Consider the following 16,099-nt stretch of genomic DNA (forward strand, 5'->3'; position numbering starts at 1 on the left):
TCAGAGCCTTTGGAATTTAAGTTGACCAAATACCCATTCCCAGATCCTGAGCCCCTTTGCCCTGCCACTGGCTTATACCTGGGCTCTTTCCACATGCTGGTTTCGTCCCGCTTGCCAGCTAGTCCAGCCTAAAGTTTGCCAGTGAGTCTTGTTAGTGAAGTTTGCACACACATGGAGATCCCTACAGCACCTGGTCATACACACACTGGGCTGGCCCCAGGTCCCAGAGCCCCTACGATCCATGGCCTCTTCTCCAGTTGCAGGTGTCCAGACCTCCCAATAAAACACATCCACACATGCTGATGCAGCACAGAAAGCAAGGTCAGGCAGAGAAAGTTTTTAATAAGGAGCTGGGATAGACTGCAGTGATGTGTTGCAAGGCTGACAACAGCACTGCTCAAGAGACTTTCCCCTTTTATTCCCCCTTCTGTTTTTCCATGCAACTCTACATCCACCTCGGCCCTTTCTCCCTCTGCTCCTGTCTCCTCCCAAACAATGCATTTCTGACTTCTTTTCCCCAGTTTTGTTACATCCCTACCCAAAACTGTTATTTCTGGCATTACTTGGATTCCCTTCTAATACAGCACAGTGGGCTTTGTAAGATTGCCCCCAGTACTCCCGTCAATTATATTTGAGGTTTGACCATCTTCCCCTTGAACATCAGTGAAATTCATCCATCTTTCACAGCACCTATCTGTACATTTTGTCAGCTTCTCACTGTTACTGGTGTTCAGCAATTTTTCATTTTGTGACCAGTAGTTCCTCATGGTCTTTTCAGCTGGAAAAACCTCAGGTCACAGCCTGCATAATGTAAGAAGGTTTAATTCCCAGACAGAAAGAAAAAGAAGTGCAGACAACTCTAAATTACCATGTTTAATACACGGCAGTGTTAAAGGAATGTTCCTGTGTAACAATTAGGATTGCAGTTCATCTACCACAGCCAAATGTCTGGTTCCAGGTTTCATAGAGCTCCAGGTCCTTGGAGGAGACGCTGGGCCGCACGGTCCTGAAGGCACTCTCAAAGTCCAGGAAAGCAATGGGCCGTACTTGCTCCGGCAGGATGGTTGTGATGTCCATGGACTGCAGACTGCGGATGGGGCCCAGAGAAGCTTCCCGGCAGAGCTGTGTCATGTCTGCTCCAGAAAACCCATCAGATTTCTCGACTATGAGTTCAATTTCGTCTTCGTTTAGGGAGCAGTGCTCCTTGGACATGAGACGAGTAACAATCTGCTTCCTGGCGGAGGCCTCCGGAAGGGGGATGTACAGTCTCTTCACCAGTCTCCTTCGGGCAGCTTCATCAATCTCCTGGGGTCGATTTGTTGCCCCAACCACTAGAATATGATCTTCAGAGGAGGTTGTTGCTCCATCTAACTGGACTAGAAATTCAGTTTTTATTCTTCTTGATGACTCATGCTCCCCTTCCCCACGCTGAGACAGAAGAGAATCAATTTCATCGATGAAAATCACCGCTGGCTGTTGACATCGTGCCACAGCAAACAGCGCACGGACCATCTTTTCCCCTTCACCCACCCATTTGGAAGTCAGAGAAGAGGCACTAATGCTAAAAAAAGTTGCTCCAGACTGGCATGCAATGCACTTGCCTATGAGAGTCTTGCCAGTCCCAGGGGGGCCAAAGAGCAGAATTCCTTTAGGAGGACCACGCAACCCAGTGAAGATGTCTGGCCTCAGCATAGGCCAGACCACTATTTCCTTTATAGTAGCTTTAGCAAACTCAACTCCAGCGATGTCATCCCAGTTGACTGGGGGCCCGTGGTCCATGATCTCATGCATAATGAGTTCAACCATTTTTGGTTCTATGTTTTTCAGCCGTTCATCTACAGGCAGCGATGAATCTGTTGGTCCTCCTGTGTGAGGTTTACACTGTGCTCCTCCATTTTCACTTCCATCTTGCTTTGGCACCGGAGGAACGAACTTGCCAAACGGACCCCGAGACCTGCCTGCACCCAGGGATTTTTTTACACCTCCATATGACGAGACTGGTGCACGCTGGGCTTGGTTTTGAGATTTCTTCTGCTGATCCACCCACAGCTGCTCTTTTGCAGTTTTAAAACCTGGAGCACTGCTCTCTTCATTTCTGTTTCTGTGCCCTGAAAAACTACTAGTTTCTGTGCTAATGGGAGGCTGGCATGGAGCAGGGCTAGGAATAACTGTGCTGCCTTCATCAGCCAGACCATAGAACGCTTTTCTTTTCCCAGAGCTCGCAGACCATGCAGGTGCAGCTGACTGGTTAAAAAGAGACAAATTTTGCCCATCACAACAGTTACCTGACATTTTCAGAGAACTACTACTTGTGGCTTCTTTACTTCCAAACAGTGGAGTTGCCTGGAAAACCGGTTGAACCCTTTTGCTTAAGGAGGTTGAAGCAGCAGGAAGCGTATCTGAAGTCTTAGTCACAGGAGGCACACAGCTTTGAAGAGACTTTGAAGACGAGGGATGCTCCAGGCGATCTGGTCCCTGACTTGCACATTTTGCTGAGCCAGCACAGAGCTCAGTCTCTCCGGCACTGCCGAAGACACAGAGTTTAGAAAGAGCTGGAGCAGCGGAGGCACTGACCCCTTTACCAGCTCGTACACAGGCATCTGTCAGTGCCATCTGAGAGCTGTGGAAAATTTTGCCAGCCTGCATCCTCTCTTGAACACACTTTAATTCAAATACATTATCTGTTGTCAAGGCAGATTGCCACTTGTCACTGTCATTCTGCTGACACCTTGCCAAAGTCAAAATGTTTTCCGCATAGTTATTCAAGCCGGTCTCCGTGTTGCCAGAGTCAATAACCGCAGAGTATTTCTCCACGTACTTTTTGAACAGGTTGGCAGCACAGGCCTGGGAGATCTCAGAATTTGCCCATGCATATTGAATACGCAGGATTTTGGCACGGTACTCATCTGCCTTCTGTGCAGGTGTGCAGGTGTCAGAGGTAATAGCAAAGTAACTTCTCTGCCAGTCGCTCAGGTGCACGGAGCTGGGGGCAGGGGCCTCCATCACTGATGCTGGAACACAAAATAACTGCAGTTACAAAACGCATTTCACAGCCATTTGCACCAGCTGCTTCCCCCCTTTCCTAAATACGTCCACATGAAACACGTAACGTATCACTTCGATTAGAGAAACAGCGCAGCAGATGTTGCAAGCCACTCAGACAGTCCGGACACTTTGCTGTTTTCAAAAAGCGACCAGCTTTGTGGTGTAAAGGCATTTAGACTGAGGTTCTCTTTTCTACCCTGTTCAAAGAAAGAAAAGAGGAGAAAAAGGGGGGGGGTGAAGAAAAAAGGAGAGAGTTTGCTTCTAACCAGAGGTCTCCTGGGGAGGTAAGTAGACTGCAAAGAATGGTAACAGATGGCTAAGCAAAAATTGGCCCTGTTAAATGAAATCACCAGTGCTTTCACTCTTATTTGACAGAGTAAGGCACAGTGCAGAGGAGGACAGATTATACACCGCTGTCAGAATGACTGTTTACTACAGTGATGGTAATAAAAAGGAAACAATGAAGTTAAAAAATAAAACTATATGCAAAGTCTCTGAGGGGAGGTAAAAAAGCAGAATGAATAAGCCTGAATGTAGTAAACTTTCAGATAAAGAAAATATTTACAGATTCACAGCAAACGTTGAAAACGATTTCATTTAGAATGCACTAAAATGTCCCCATTTTGCCCTTTAGAGAAACAAAGCTCTTGCATGTTTAAAGTAATGCTTTTTTCTCAGTTTTAAAAAGAGGAATTTAAATTTAATGATTTTTTACTTAAATAGTAAAGATGACATTTGGCTCCGAAGGAGCATTTTTTTAAGACATGAAGTTATCTGCTCACGTTTATGATGTATCTTCTTCCGCTGCAAAGTATCATGCGCAGAGATATTGCAAGTAACATGAAGAATTCATCATTTCAGAGGAGACACTGGAACAAGAAAAATTAGGAGAAACCTACTGCTGCCTCAATAGGGTTTGCAGAAAGTTCTCAATGCAGTAATTTCAATCTCCTTATCTTTTCCTTTTTTTACTTCAGTAAGTTAATAGGATTTTTTTTTTTAATTAACTTCAGTAGGTACAAGCATGTTCCAGACATGAAGGTACAGGTGCAATGTTCATACAAGACTGGGAAGACAGAATAGAAGGAATACAGGGTGTGGGGGCTGTCCTCTCTAATTATTTTTTAAAAGTCTTGCTTCAGATTAGACAACAGAGAGCACAATATGATTATTGTGCATATGATTATATGGTTACATACATATTAAATGAGTAGGTATCTCTTTTGAATTTTTTTTTAGACTTCAGCCCAATTTTTTAGAGCTGTTTAGAAAAGTCAAAATACATTTTACCTGCAAATCTAGTGCCTTTACAAGCAAATCTAATGAAAACAAACAAAAAACCTCCCACAAAAATAAGACTTTCTCCCTGAAAAATTGCTGCCACCTTTTGCACCATGAGAAGTCTAACTTCTGCCTACCAAATCCAGGGTAAATTCACATGATAATCCATCTGTAGCTGAGTGACAGGTGAGTGAACAGGAGGTGAAAGACTTCTTTTCTCTAAACAACTACTCAGCAGCAGTCACTGTACACATGACTTTTTTGTAACTGTTGAATCAAAACTATCTTATGCAACATAAAAGCTAAGTTCAGAAAAAGTTTAATAGCATGCATTTGCTCCTATGAAATATTTCTGTAACTTCCATGATTCAGAAAATAAAACCAAGCTCACTACCACTCCCTTAAGGATTTAGCAACCACCTTCGCAGCACCGAGGGAAGGTCGTAAGAAGTGAATAGCAGTAGCCAGTTTAAAATTTCAGGGGTTTTTTTAGAGAATCATAATGGGTCAGGTTGCCAGGGCACACAGTGGGTTATCTGATCCAATCTCCCTGCCTAGAACACGTTGCTGTGCGCGTTGTGACTGCATCCACATGGCTCTTGAACATCTCCAGTGAGGGACTGCCTCTCTGGGCAATCTGTTCCAGTGCTCGGTCACCTCACGTTCAGGTGGAACTTCCTGGGCATCAGTTGCCTCTTGTCCTATTGCTCGGCACCACCAAGAACACCCTGGCTCCATTCTCTTGACACTCTCCTTTTAGACACTTCTGAAGTATCTCCTCGTATCATATTCCCTCCCCCTATTCTAATCCCTGTTGTCCTCACAGCCTCACTATTTCTCCCGCAGGAGACAGCCAAACGCGCACACGTTCAGCCAGAACTGTTCCCAGACAAGGACATCGTACTTCCCTGTGAGAGCATGAAGTTGGGAGGGGGTTTACCCAAGCACTGACACGAATGAATTCCTGGCACACAGAGACACAGCAGGAAGCACCAGGGGCACGCCCGTCTGCAGGCCAGGGAACCACCGGGAAGCACACGGGCACACTCTTCATTCACTGCCCGCAGGCCAAGCGATCCCGGCGGGAAGCTGCCCGGGATCGGCTGAGCCCAGCGCGCACAGGGCGGTGCGGCCACGCCGGCAGCCACGGCCCCTCAGCCCGGAGCCCCTCAGCCCCGGGGCCCTCGCAGGTCCGGCTGCGGGCGGGTCCCCTCACCACGCCGGGAAGCCGAGCCAGGAGCCTTGAGGGCTCCTCGGCGGCGCTGGCCCCTCTAGGCCACGGTGAAGGAACCCCGTTCCCCAATCCCCAGCAGGGCCGCGCCGGGCCCGGAGGTTCCGCCGCCCCCGCCGCTCCCGCCCGCGCCGCGCGCGACCCCCGTACCCACCGGCCGCCACCGCCGCCTCCGCGCGGGCCCGCGCCGCTCCCGGCCCCGCCCCTGCCCCGCCCGCCAATCGAGAAGCAGGATTCCGCGAGGTGCAGCCAATCAGAGAGCGGGAGGGAGGGCGAGAGGGAGAGGGGCGGGCTCGCTTCGTGACGTCATCGGGCTCGCCGGAGACGCTGGGCGGGAAGGCGCACGGCGGGGCGGGCAGGCGGGCGCTCTCCATTGGCCGCGCCCAAGGCGCGCGCCCTCCAATGGGAGCGGGGTCCGTGCCTTGGGGGTGGGGCCGGGCACGGCGCCCCCCGCTTTCCCCCAGCGCGCGGGTCCATGCCCGCGCGTGTCTCCCGCCCTCACCCATCGCTCCCCCCCGCCCGCGCCCTCCCGCGCCTTCCCCGCTAAACCGCACCCTGGCGGGCCCCCCGTCTCCCCTCGGCAGGCGTGTGCCGGTCGGTGTTCCGGCTGCTGTGGCTTGCCCAGGGCGGCTCTGGCGGCCTGCCAGCCCTTGCCACGCGTCTCGGAAAAACTTTTCCTCGTAAAGGCTTGGTTCCTCGGCTGGAAGTTAAGAGCGGCCGAGGGGAGAGGCTGGAGAATGTCACGTTTATTGCCTGTCCAGCCCATTTCCAGTAGCAGCGGGAACTGGCCACACGGCGATGCGCTGTTCCTGCGAGGCAGAGGAGACCCTTGCCTTCACGCACAGCTCGGTTACTGAAGGAGCAGAACTGCTGTGGCTCTTTCTGTGCCAAACTCGACTCTGGCTGCCCAAAATGGCAGGGCGGCCACCTCCCATCAATACACCCATTACCCGCTGTTCCTTACTCTCGCAGTAAGAAGAGATGGCCAGGCAGCAGGGTCCTGGGCTCCGTCCTTGGCAACCCCACTCTGTGCAGGACAAGCTCCACGGGAGGTGGGTGCCAGGGAAGATAGGCCCAGACACAAAACCCCGGCCTCCCTCGTGACTTGCGTGCCAGCAGCGTGCACTCGACCCTTCCTCGCACACAGCACTTGGCCTCCACAGCCACCCATTCCATTTCTGCCACCGCGGCAGCATCAGAAAGCTCCTGGAAACAGCAGCTGCTGGACAGGCATTTTTGGGACAACAGCTCTGCTGAAGGTCTGAGCAGCAGTAGCTGGACTTTGTGGCAGAGGGACAAGGCGAATGACAGGATGCCTTACAGGGCTAAAGATGGTGGCCCAGGGGAATGTATCCCATGTGCTGAATCTGATCGAGGAGTCCCTAGCTGGATCACACCAACCCACATCCAAATTAGCACACCAAACTAGATGCAAATTACCACACTAAGCTGCAGTTACACCTCTGGTATTAACACAGACACTTGTGTGTGGGTGGACATTTGATTTCCCGTGAGAAACATTTCTTGCAGTTACTGTCAGGTTTTTGTTATACATTAAGCTTGTTACACCATTAATGCAGACAGCATATTAAACTGTCTGTGCTAGTATGTGAGCTATCATCTCAGACCCAGCTGGGCTAACATTTTGAGTTTGTGATCAAATTGCCATCAAATTTTTCCCAAGGAATGCTTCCCCCATTTTCCTTGGGTTGCACAGGGGCAGGCAGTGAAGGAACCTGCAGCTGCAAGCTGCCCCTGGGGACATAGGCTGCAGTCAGGCAGGACTGATGGCATGGGCCCCTTCCCTGTTGTACCTGATGGCTCCGGAGCTGCAAACCAAAGCCAAAGCTGGGCAGCTGGCTCGAGTGTCAGATCCAGCTGCAGGACTATGCAGAACTATACAGAAGGATCAGCACGGGCCTGGTTATATCCATGTATTTTTCAGATGCATCTTGATGAGGAGGAACTTCCCTCAGGAAAGTTTGCGAACTCCCATTTGCAAAGTAATTTGTTTGAAGGACACACTGAGAAAAAGTGATGGTGAAAATCAGGGCACTGACGATACTAGTGGAGAAGTTGGACCTCTTACAGCACGTCTAGCATGAATAAGATGGGAAAAGTTTGGTTAAGAACAAAGACCGTAATCATAGATTTGTTTCTGTTTATTTATGTTGCCAATTGAAAACTACATGTCTGTTCACCAGGGTTTGGACACAGATTTAAAGAAAGTCAACAGCTCACAAATTACAATTAGAGCATTAATTAATAAACATCTGATTATTTTTCCATTTAAGTCACACAAACTCTACATATGCTATGTAGATATTATCTATTGATGGTTATTTAATCTGCCCCCACCAACCTCCCAGATCATCAGTGTTCTCAATTTTGTTTCTCATTCTGTCTTTGAGCAATTGAAGTTTATACCTCTCAAGGTTTAGACTGCTGCTGTAAGGCAACTGCAATGTGAGTACTGCTCATCACATATGTTATCCTTACAAGAAACAATAGCAACAACAAAACAACCACCATGAGCAGAATCTTATATGTAAAGGCAAGAGTAAATTAGAAATTTAATATTTATAATGCAGTTCAGAGTATAATACATTACCAATACTTTCATAAATACATATCTTTTCAATATTTCACCATCAGTAATAAAATATAATCTGTCATTTAGAATGTAAATACTGTACTAGTACTCTGCTAGTTTTAAAAAAAATAAATTGTGGTTACTGAAAAGTTAGCTTTTTTCCTCCTTCTCTAATAGCTGCAGTTTTCCTTGAGATGTGGGCATTCTACTAAAGTACAATTTTGAGATTTTGTCATTATTTTTAATATCAAACGGTATTAATCAGCACAGACTGTATTAGCTTTTGCACAAAAGGCACAATAAATGCAGGTTAACATACTAACTATTCACAACAGTGTTTCTCACAGATATGTCACAAAGTTACAGAACAGAAAGAGCAGTTATATTCTTCTTTCAAAATGTTCTTTTCAGCACTTGTTCTTGAGTTGACTACATAGCCCAGATTTCTTTTTCAGATGACCTAACATTAACAGTTTACAAAGGAATTATCTCATGGGGAAAAAGAGGGTATTAGAGACCGAATACTATGAAGGCCTTCAGTAGTTACATATTCAAATCATTCCAGAACATCAGAAAAAATAGAATTGTGAACTTCAGCTTTCTGTATTGGGCTAGCCATGGGGAAATGTAATTCTATGGGTCTTGTCACTGTTGTTTATTAGAATATTTATTTGTCATTTCTATTAAATAAATTAACTTCTACTGCATTTATTTTTTAAATTAGCCTTTATCCTAAATTCTTTGTCAACAGGAGTTTTGGTATCTAGACAACAGCCTTTTCTAAAACTGATACACATATACTGAAAAATGCTTAATGGAATGTTGGTTTTGGCAAGATTTTCCCACAAATGTCTAGAGGGATCTATATCTAATTTCTGGGCTGTTGGGAACATTTCACTTCTCCCGAGTTTGCACGTGCATCCTGCCTGCATTGCAGCTTTACAGCAGTTTGAGGTTCACACAGGTGTGCATCATCCGCCTCTGCTCTGGTTTCCATGGAGAGGATTTCCACAAAAATCTTCTTATGTTTAGTTTAGTGTTGTCTTACCTTATGCCTTTCTTTTCCAATACTTAATAGTCAGATTTTAATCTCAATTATAGTCACCTAAGATGAAAGCAATTCCATTTCATTTCAGTGGAATTATCCTGGATTTACTCTATGATAGCTTTGATCCAAATCTGATTTTTTTTTCTTTTTTTTTTTTTTTAATCACTGGATAGACCTGGTTATATATTTGATATGCAAAATACTGATCAAAATTACAAGGTGTAATTCCTCTCTGGCTCCAAGATTCTACAGTTTTCATAATGTAAAAGTTGTAAAATTTCATCAGTGTGGACCATACGTGCTATGGATGAACATTGTTTTCCAGGTCATGAGAATGAAGGAACGTTGTTTTAAAAAAGGCTAACGGAGAAAGGAAACAACTGCCAGCATTTTCCGCTCTCTTCAGTTTGCCAATCTATTGCATTGTGCTACTACAGAAAAGCCTAATTTCATATTGGTTCTGCTAAAGAGAATGATGCTATCAAAACTTCTGATACTGTAGATGAGAGCAGTGTCTTGTGAAAAGGGTCACAAGATGTACCTTGGGTCACACAATGTACCCTCAAATATTACAGGGTTTTGCCAGATTGATTTGTCATCCCTTTCGTCATCTGTTCCCTGGGAAATCAATTTCTTAAATAATAGTCCTTCCTAGTTTGCACCTCAGAAGCGAGAGATTAGGAATCAACAGAAAAATCCACACAGTCCATATTCAATTTAGTTAATCCCTTCTGGAAACACAGTGAGTAGGAGCAGACCATGTGCCAAATTAACTGTCCCATTCCATGTTTCGTGGTCTACTTGCAACTTCCCAGCCATAGGAAGTATATTTGCAAGGCATGGAGGAAGAAAGCTGAATAATTGTGCCAGTTGTTCAAGATGCTTTAGAAGTTAATATGAGCAGTAAAAGGAAAGTTAAAATGCAGATGTAGAAATTAATCCTACATATTATTTTTTCTTGGTTTTTCTTATTTGTATAGAAATAACTGTCTGGAATTTATGTTTTAAAAACAGCAAAAGTATTTCTTAAAGTCAAATATTGTTTTGACTTTCATTTCATGTCTGACTTTCATTTTAGCTCTTTACTGCACCTGCCTTCAAAAGGATGACATATCAATGGTTTGTGTCAAGTACACAACTAGTTGTTTTCCAATATTTTCATATTCCACACATCACTGTTAATGGAAGAAAACCACTGAAGGGGGAACCACTGCATATTTCGGATGTTAGTTCTCTTAATTTCTATTTTTATTGTCCTTTGTTAGCTAATTTGAGAAACGAAAAGTAACATTTTTTTGCCATCAGATTTCTTAGCACATTTTCTCAAAGATTTATTACACAATGAAGTAAGCAGAATGATAGCCATAAAAAGAAATCATAATTTCACAGAACATAGCTTACAGATTATTTTCAAGTAATCACTGCTTACAGTAACTTGGTTAAAAATATAGAATGCCAGGTAGCACATGGCTTTTGACAAAACTCTTCAGGAGGAGTTTTTAAGAGGCTTCATTATGAATGGTCAAAGTGGAAACCAAAAGCCAGCATAACCTCTTTGCAGATATTTGATAAAATGGCTGTTTTAAAAGCTAACCCTTTAGGCTAAAGTAGAGAACCTGCCAGAAGGATGGGTAGTGTTCAGTTAGTGGTCACTCCCCTCAATGTGGCTATGCAATGAAGGAAGTCTTGAAGTCCTTTGTCCTTTGCTCATTTACAAAATTACTGCAGCATGTCGTGACATGACAGCGCCCCAAATTCTAACAATGACATTTGTGTGTGGCTATTTAGATAAGAGCCAAACAGGTTACTGAACTTCCCCAAACTGGATTTCTTCTAAAGCCATAGCAATGTTAAATTCATTGGTTATAACACCTCTCAGTTTTATCTGTGAAGGAAGGAGTGGGTGTGCTAGAGAAGAGTGGGGACAACAGAGGGAGCACTAACCCTTCTGTTTCCATTGCCTGGTTGAATAAAGGTTCTTGGTTACAAACTGGTAAGAAATGATAGCTTGAGTCTCCTTGACTATGTGCATCCTGGAAACAGGCAAGATGAAACTACAGTGAATGACTAAGGTTACAACACAACTTGCTGGCAAGGATTTTGCTACTGCAGCTGGGCTATATAACAACAGGTTTTGTATCTTTTTCCTTCGTAATTTTACTTTCCCACCTGACCCTAAAATAAAACTTGGCAACACAGAGAAAGCCAGTTAATTACCTCATCTCCACTTGTACTTCACTGCTGTTACTGCTGGTGGTGGTTTTGCTCCCATGTTTTCAGAAGATCGGTTGCCAGCTGTGAGATGTGCTGCCAGGCAAACTTGATGTGGGTGGATTCCACTGTGCGGGAGCAAATAGCAAAACGTAGCACAAACTTCTCTCGCAGGTGGCATGGGACCAGATGAATCTTCTTGGCCTCGTTAATGCTTTTAAGAAGTGCCTCGTTTAGTTTATTTGAGCCCTGAAATCATTGTAATTCAATGGATATTGTGATGAATTTCAGAAGCAAGTCTGGAATATGTAAATTCTACCAAGCAGCCAAGCCCAAATACCACAAGTAACAAGAAGCCATTTTCTCATCTTGCAGTGCTTCGCTATCAAAGCATTACAAAAAGATGACAGTATAAGAGATAACTTTTGAGTTACAAAGGGATTTATGGATTACCTTGGGTTTAGAAGCAGTGTTCACACTGGAGCATTTGTTATAGCTGAGTGCTTTTTTGTGACCTAAGGTCATGGGCTATGTAAAAGCATTCATTATTGTATCCATGTCATTACACTCTTGGATCTAATAGAACAAACACGGGAGGAAGTTCTGCAATGAGTTATATTAACTTTCATAAAACAAACCTGTCAGTCTTCACTTAAGCATGGCTGCTGTGAGAGTCTTTTGAATATGAATATGGAAATCTTACCCTTAATTAAGAAAATGCTAAGATAGTGTGTCCCTGGCATAAGTACGTTTCGTACTATCAGTGGAAGCCCGAAAAAAGCATTTGCCTCAGATTCTATAGGGAGTGTCCACCACAGAATCCTACAGAGTGGCTTTTTTGTGTGAAGGAATTTAGAAATGTGGTAAACTGACCCACCCACTGGAAGTAAACAGTCTTCTGCATTCTGAGAAACAAAAATATAAATGTTAAATGTCTTGCAGAAGGTCAGAGAGACTCTACATGCATGCAGTATTGAATTTCATCTCCTCCTAATGTACTTAATTTTCCTTATGCACAAATAGTGAAGGTGAGGAGTACTGGTTCTTTTGCAGGTTCAGCCAACGTTGAATCAATAGTTTTCCTAGATCATGTCCATCAGCATTTGAAAAAAAAACAAAAGATGTCCTCAGATTTTCAAAAACAGTAGTAAATCACTTTAAATGAAAAGAATGAATGAAGATATCCCCAAAATCTTGGTAGTTTTGTCAGAGTTAACATCACAGGGTAAAGTGCTAGCCGCGTGTCTTTGACAGTCTTTGTTAGCCAAATTAAAGGAACCCCTCTGTCTACCTTTGTTATCAGCAGACTGAGAGATGGCTCCAGCTTTGCTGGACAGTTTGCCATAATAGTTCAGGACATATCAGGTTGATCTGGAGTGCTATAATTTTATTCTTTGGGAAAGTATCTTAGCTGTTGCACAACCTTTACACTTTCTATTACGCTCGAGATAATGGAATTGCAAGAGATTCTGGGAGCATCTGCCCTCTTTCTGCAGTGTTCCTTTACTGAACACTGAGGTAAAAGAGTCACAAATGGACCAGTCCGTCTGTTCAGCAGCACTTTTGTTACAGTAGCAGCATAGGTCTTCTTAAAAACATGCATATCAGAAAACACCTTCTCTAAAATCTGGGCAGTTGTAACTTTCCTGCTTAGCCTTTTCCATATGCTTTCCATATAAAACCAAAGCATAAAGCAGACAGTTTCCCATTGTCAATAAGGATAAATGTATAATTTTCATGGGTTTGGATCATATTAAGAGACAGAGTTGGACCAAAGTCAAAACCTTGTTCTGACTTACCACAAGTTCTTTGGAATTTTGTATGACATCCTGAAATTCATGGCTTAGCCTTACTCGTCTAAGAGATATTTATGCAACTGTAATGCTCCTAACTAATAAAATAGAACAACTTCAGTGTTTTGCAAGTCCCCACCTATTATGGGTCAGTCACTGTTGACAACGGTGTCCTGCTTTCTTATCAAAGGTAATACATTATTGAAATGACAATCCTTGCCTTTAGTATGAAATGCACAGCACTGGCTTTTAGGCAATACAAGCAGTTATACGATGTTAAGTTGGCAGGGGTGAGGGGAGGAAGGAGAAAGATTCATGTATCTTTCTTCTGTTCTACTCTCACAGCTCCACCTTAGGGCTGCTGTGACACTCAGGTGTCACGTCGAATTGAAGTTAGTAGTGACTAATCCTCTCCCAGAGCTTTGAGAAGCCAGCTTTGATTGAGCCTGTGAGCTTCAATAAGACAGCATTCTCACTCCCTTGGAGAAATTACTGGCTTGACTTATATTTATCTGTAGTCATGACAAGGAGGCCAAAAACTAACCCTTTGGCATGATACACTTGATGAAATAATTATAATATGAAAGTCATAGGTAATCAGTCCATTTGCTCAACAGTGTGAAAGGTAAAAAATTAAAAGTTACAGCTAGGCAAAAATATATTAAAAAAGGTTACTCAAGAACAAAGGAAGGAAGAAAAAATATCTCATAGTTTTACAGCTGTGCAGTATTATATAGTTCAAGTCTCCTGACCCGTATTCCTACTGTAATTACATAAAAGTTACAAATATTCTGCTTCTAAAATGCATTTTAATAAGAATTATAAAAATCACAGGAAGATTTTTGAAGGAGTGATATAAAAAAGGAAATAAAGCTACAAAAATAGCCATAAAAATATCTTTATTTAAAAGCTTGTTAGTTGTTTTTTGGGGGGGGGTTTGTTGTTTTTTTTTCTTGACCATTAGGCAAGCAATGAAAACACTGCTCTTCCAACACTGATTTTCAGTAGAATCAGGCCTTTATTCTACCATTTTTCCAAAACTTGCTTAGCTAGGCATTCAATATTTACTTCCTATTGTAAAATTGTCTTTCCCTGTACATGTTATTTCTTTCTCTGGGTCATCAGGGACAGAAGAACAGATGTAGATGAACTACTGGTCTGATCAAAAGTGACAATTCCTGTGTTGCTATGCTCTATTTCACCAGGACTGTTCCTTTAAAGTAAATGCAGAACACTGACTAACAGCTGTCTCTGGATCTGGAAAACTAGTGTTTGCTTGTTCCATGTGAGAGAGCAGACTGCAACCAACATCTTGTTATTGAACAATAAAAGCCACAGAACTGATTCCTCAAAATCTTTTAAAAGTTCTTATTAGGAAAGAGATCATATTCATGTGTCCACTTACTGAAAAAACTCCACATTCTGTAGTCTGTCTGATCCTTTAGGGACAGTTCCTTTTTTTCTTTTATTTTGAACAACATAAATACAAATTCAAACCAAACCATTTTCCAGTTCCAGATTAATTCACTATTACTTCATCATTAAAGATTTGTTAGCTTCTTCAGCCAGTTGCATCAAACCCAGGTAACTGAGGCAACTGAATGACTGGTGAAAGAATTTTTTGACAAATTGTAATACCACACTACCCAGAAGGAGCCAAGTTGTGCTTGCAAGCCTTCAGAAAAGCTAAAAGCTAATTTAGGTATCATGTGAACTAGAAAACACTAGTGCTGTTGTTATTGTTGCTTGGTGGTCAGATTCAGTGTCCCCATCCAGTCCTTTACAAAGGCTTTAGTTGCAAGTTTCTCTATAAAATGAGTTCATTACTTAAAATAAGACACTGATCCCCTTTTAGTGTCTGATTAAACAATGAGCTCTCCCAGTTACTGCAGCTTTTATGCTTTGAATGCAGAGTGAGTTTTCTAGTTTCTGTCAGGCAAGGTCTCCACATCAATGAATGTGGTACTTTGAGAGATTTTGGGGTATAAAAGGCCAAGCGGGGCAAAAGGATCATGTTCAGCAATAAAAAGCAGACCAGGACCAAGGGCAGTTGGGAAGCTGGCTTCCCATGTAACCTGTTCTTATACATATTTTGCTTAAATTTTCCATGTCTGACTATAGAGTTCTGTTGATGAAAAACTAATCTTAAAAAGAAAAAAAAAAGTGTTTAGCACTCCAATTTTCATCTATGATAGTCATTATAAATATAAAATTGAATATTCAATATACACTCATAATAAATTAACTTGAAACATGTAATAGACACACACACATCATATACAGATGTCTAGGGAAATATACTAAAACAATCATCTTTATCAAATCTCATCATAGAATATAACAGTCATTTTGTATGACTGGTTACAACATTTGTTTGCCTTGACTATATATTTCCAAGTCCTAATATGCTTGAGCTTCTCTTAAGTTTTTGATTAAGTTTTAACAAAATTGTCTTAGGCTTCTTTCTTTAATCTGCTTTGTTCTGCATGAACTCCCTTTCCTTAAAAAATAATCAAGTATATGAATTACAAAGACTATATTCAATTGCAGGTTATTGTGTTGCTGTAAAACATGACAGAAGAAATGGGAGGACTTACCTTCAGCCGAAAACAGACTAGTCCCAAGACAACCTCAGCACAGATCTCAAATCTTTCATCCTGAAGGACTAAGTGTTTAAATTGATGTGACAGCCTGACGTGCTGAGAAGAGAAAGAAGATATCTATGTTGTATAAATTTGATTCATCAAGAGAAAAGGTTTGCTAAAGTATTTTCCACTCCTTTTCTCTGTTCCTTCTTCTGATATGTGATAATATTCACGTGTCACCATCTGTTTATGTTCAGATGAGCCATACTGAGCCAGCACAATTTCATATGATAACAGATTAATAGTAAATAA

At 42.8% G+C, this 16,099-nt stretch overlaps 2 protein-coding genes across 6 annotated transcripts in view; both read right to left on the minus strand.

Annotated features, from left to right (window-relative positions):
• Positions 1-579: 579 nt before the first annotated feature.
• Positions 580-5,719, minus strand: FIGNL1 (fidgetin like 1). Its single transcript, XM_027878977.1, has 2 exons — positions 5,712-5,719; positions 580-3,011 (listed from the first exon to the last, which is right to left on the minus strand). Exon 2 carries the CDS (start codon positions 3,001-3,003, stop codon positions 928-930), a length of 2,076 nt encoding a protein of 691 aa, XP_027734778.1. The 5' UTR covers positions 3,004-3,011; positions 5,712-5,719; the 3' UTR covers positions 580-927.
• Positions 5,720-7,703: 1,984 nt separating this feature from the next.
• Positions 7,704-16,099, minus strand: part of DDC (dopa decarboxylase) — a 69,845-nt gene continuing 61,449 nt past the window's right edge. For all 5 annotated transcript variants that reach the window (XM_027878980.1, XM_027878983.1, XM_027878978.1 and 2 more), the window contains exons 13-14: positions 15,800-15,901; positions 7,704-11,658 (exon numbers count right to left, since the gene is read on the minus strand). In XM_027878980.1, coding sequence (XP_027734781.1) covers positions 11,443-11,658; positions 15,800-15,901 — 318 coding nt within the window. In that variant the 3' untranslated portion in view covers positions 7,704-11,442. The remainder of the gene's footprint in view (positions 11,659-15,799; positions 15,902-16,099) is intronic.

Source organism: Empidonax traillii, unplaced genomic scaffold, assembly GCF_003031625.1.
Source record: "Empidonax traillii isolate 1590-97213 ecotype Southwest subspecies unplaced genomic scaffold, ASM303162v1 scaffold48:size2401408, whole genome shotgun sequence".
In the NCBI taxonomy this organism is placed as follows: Eukaryota; Metazoa; Chordata; class Aves; order Passeriformes; family Tyrannidae; genus Empidonax; species Empidonax traillii.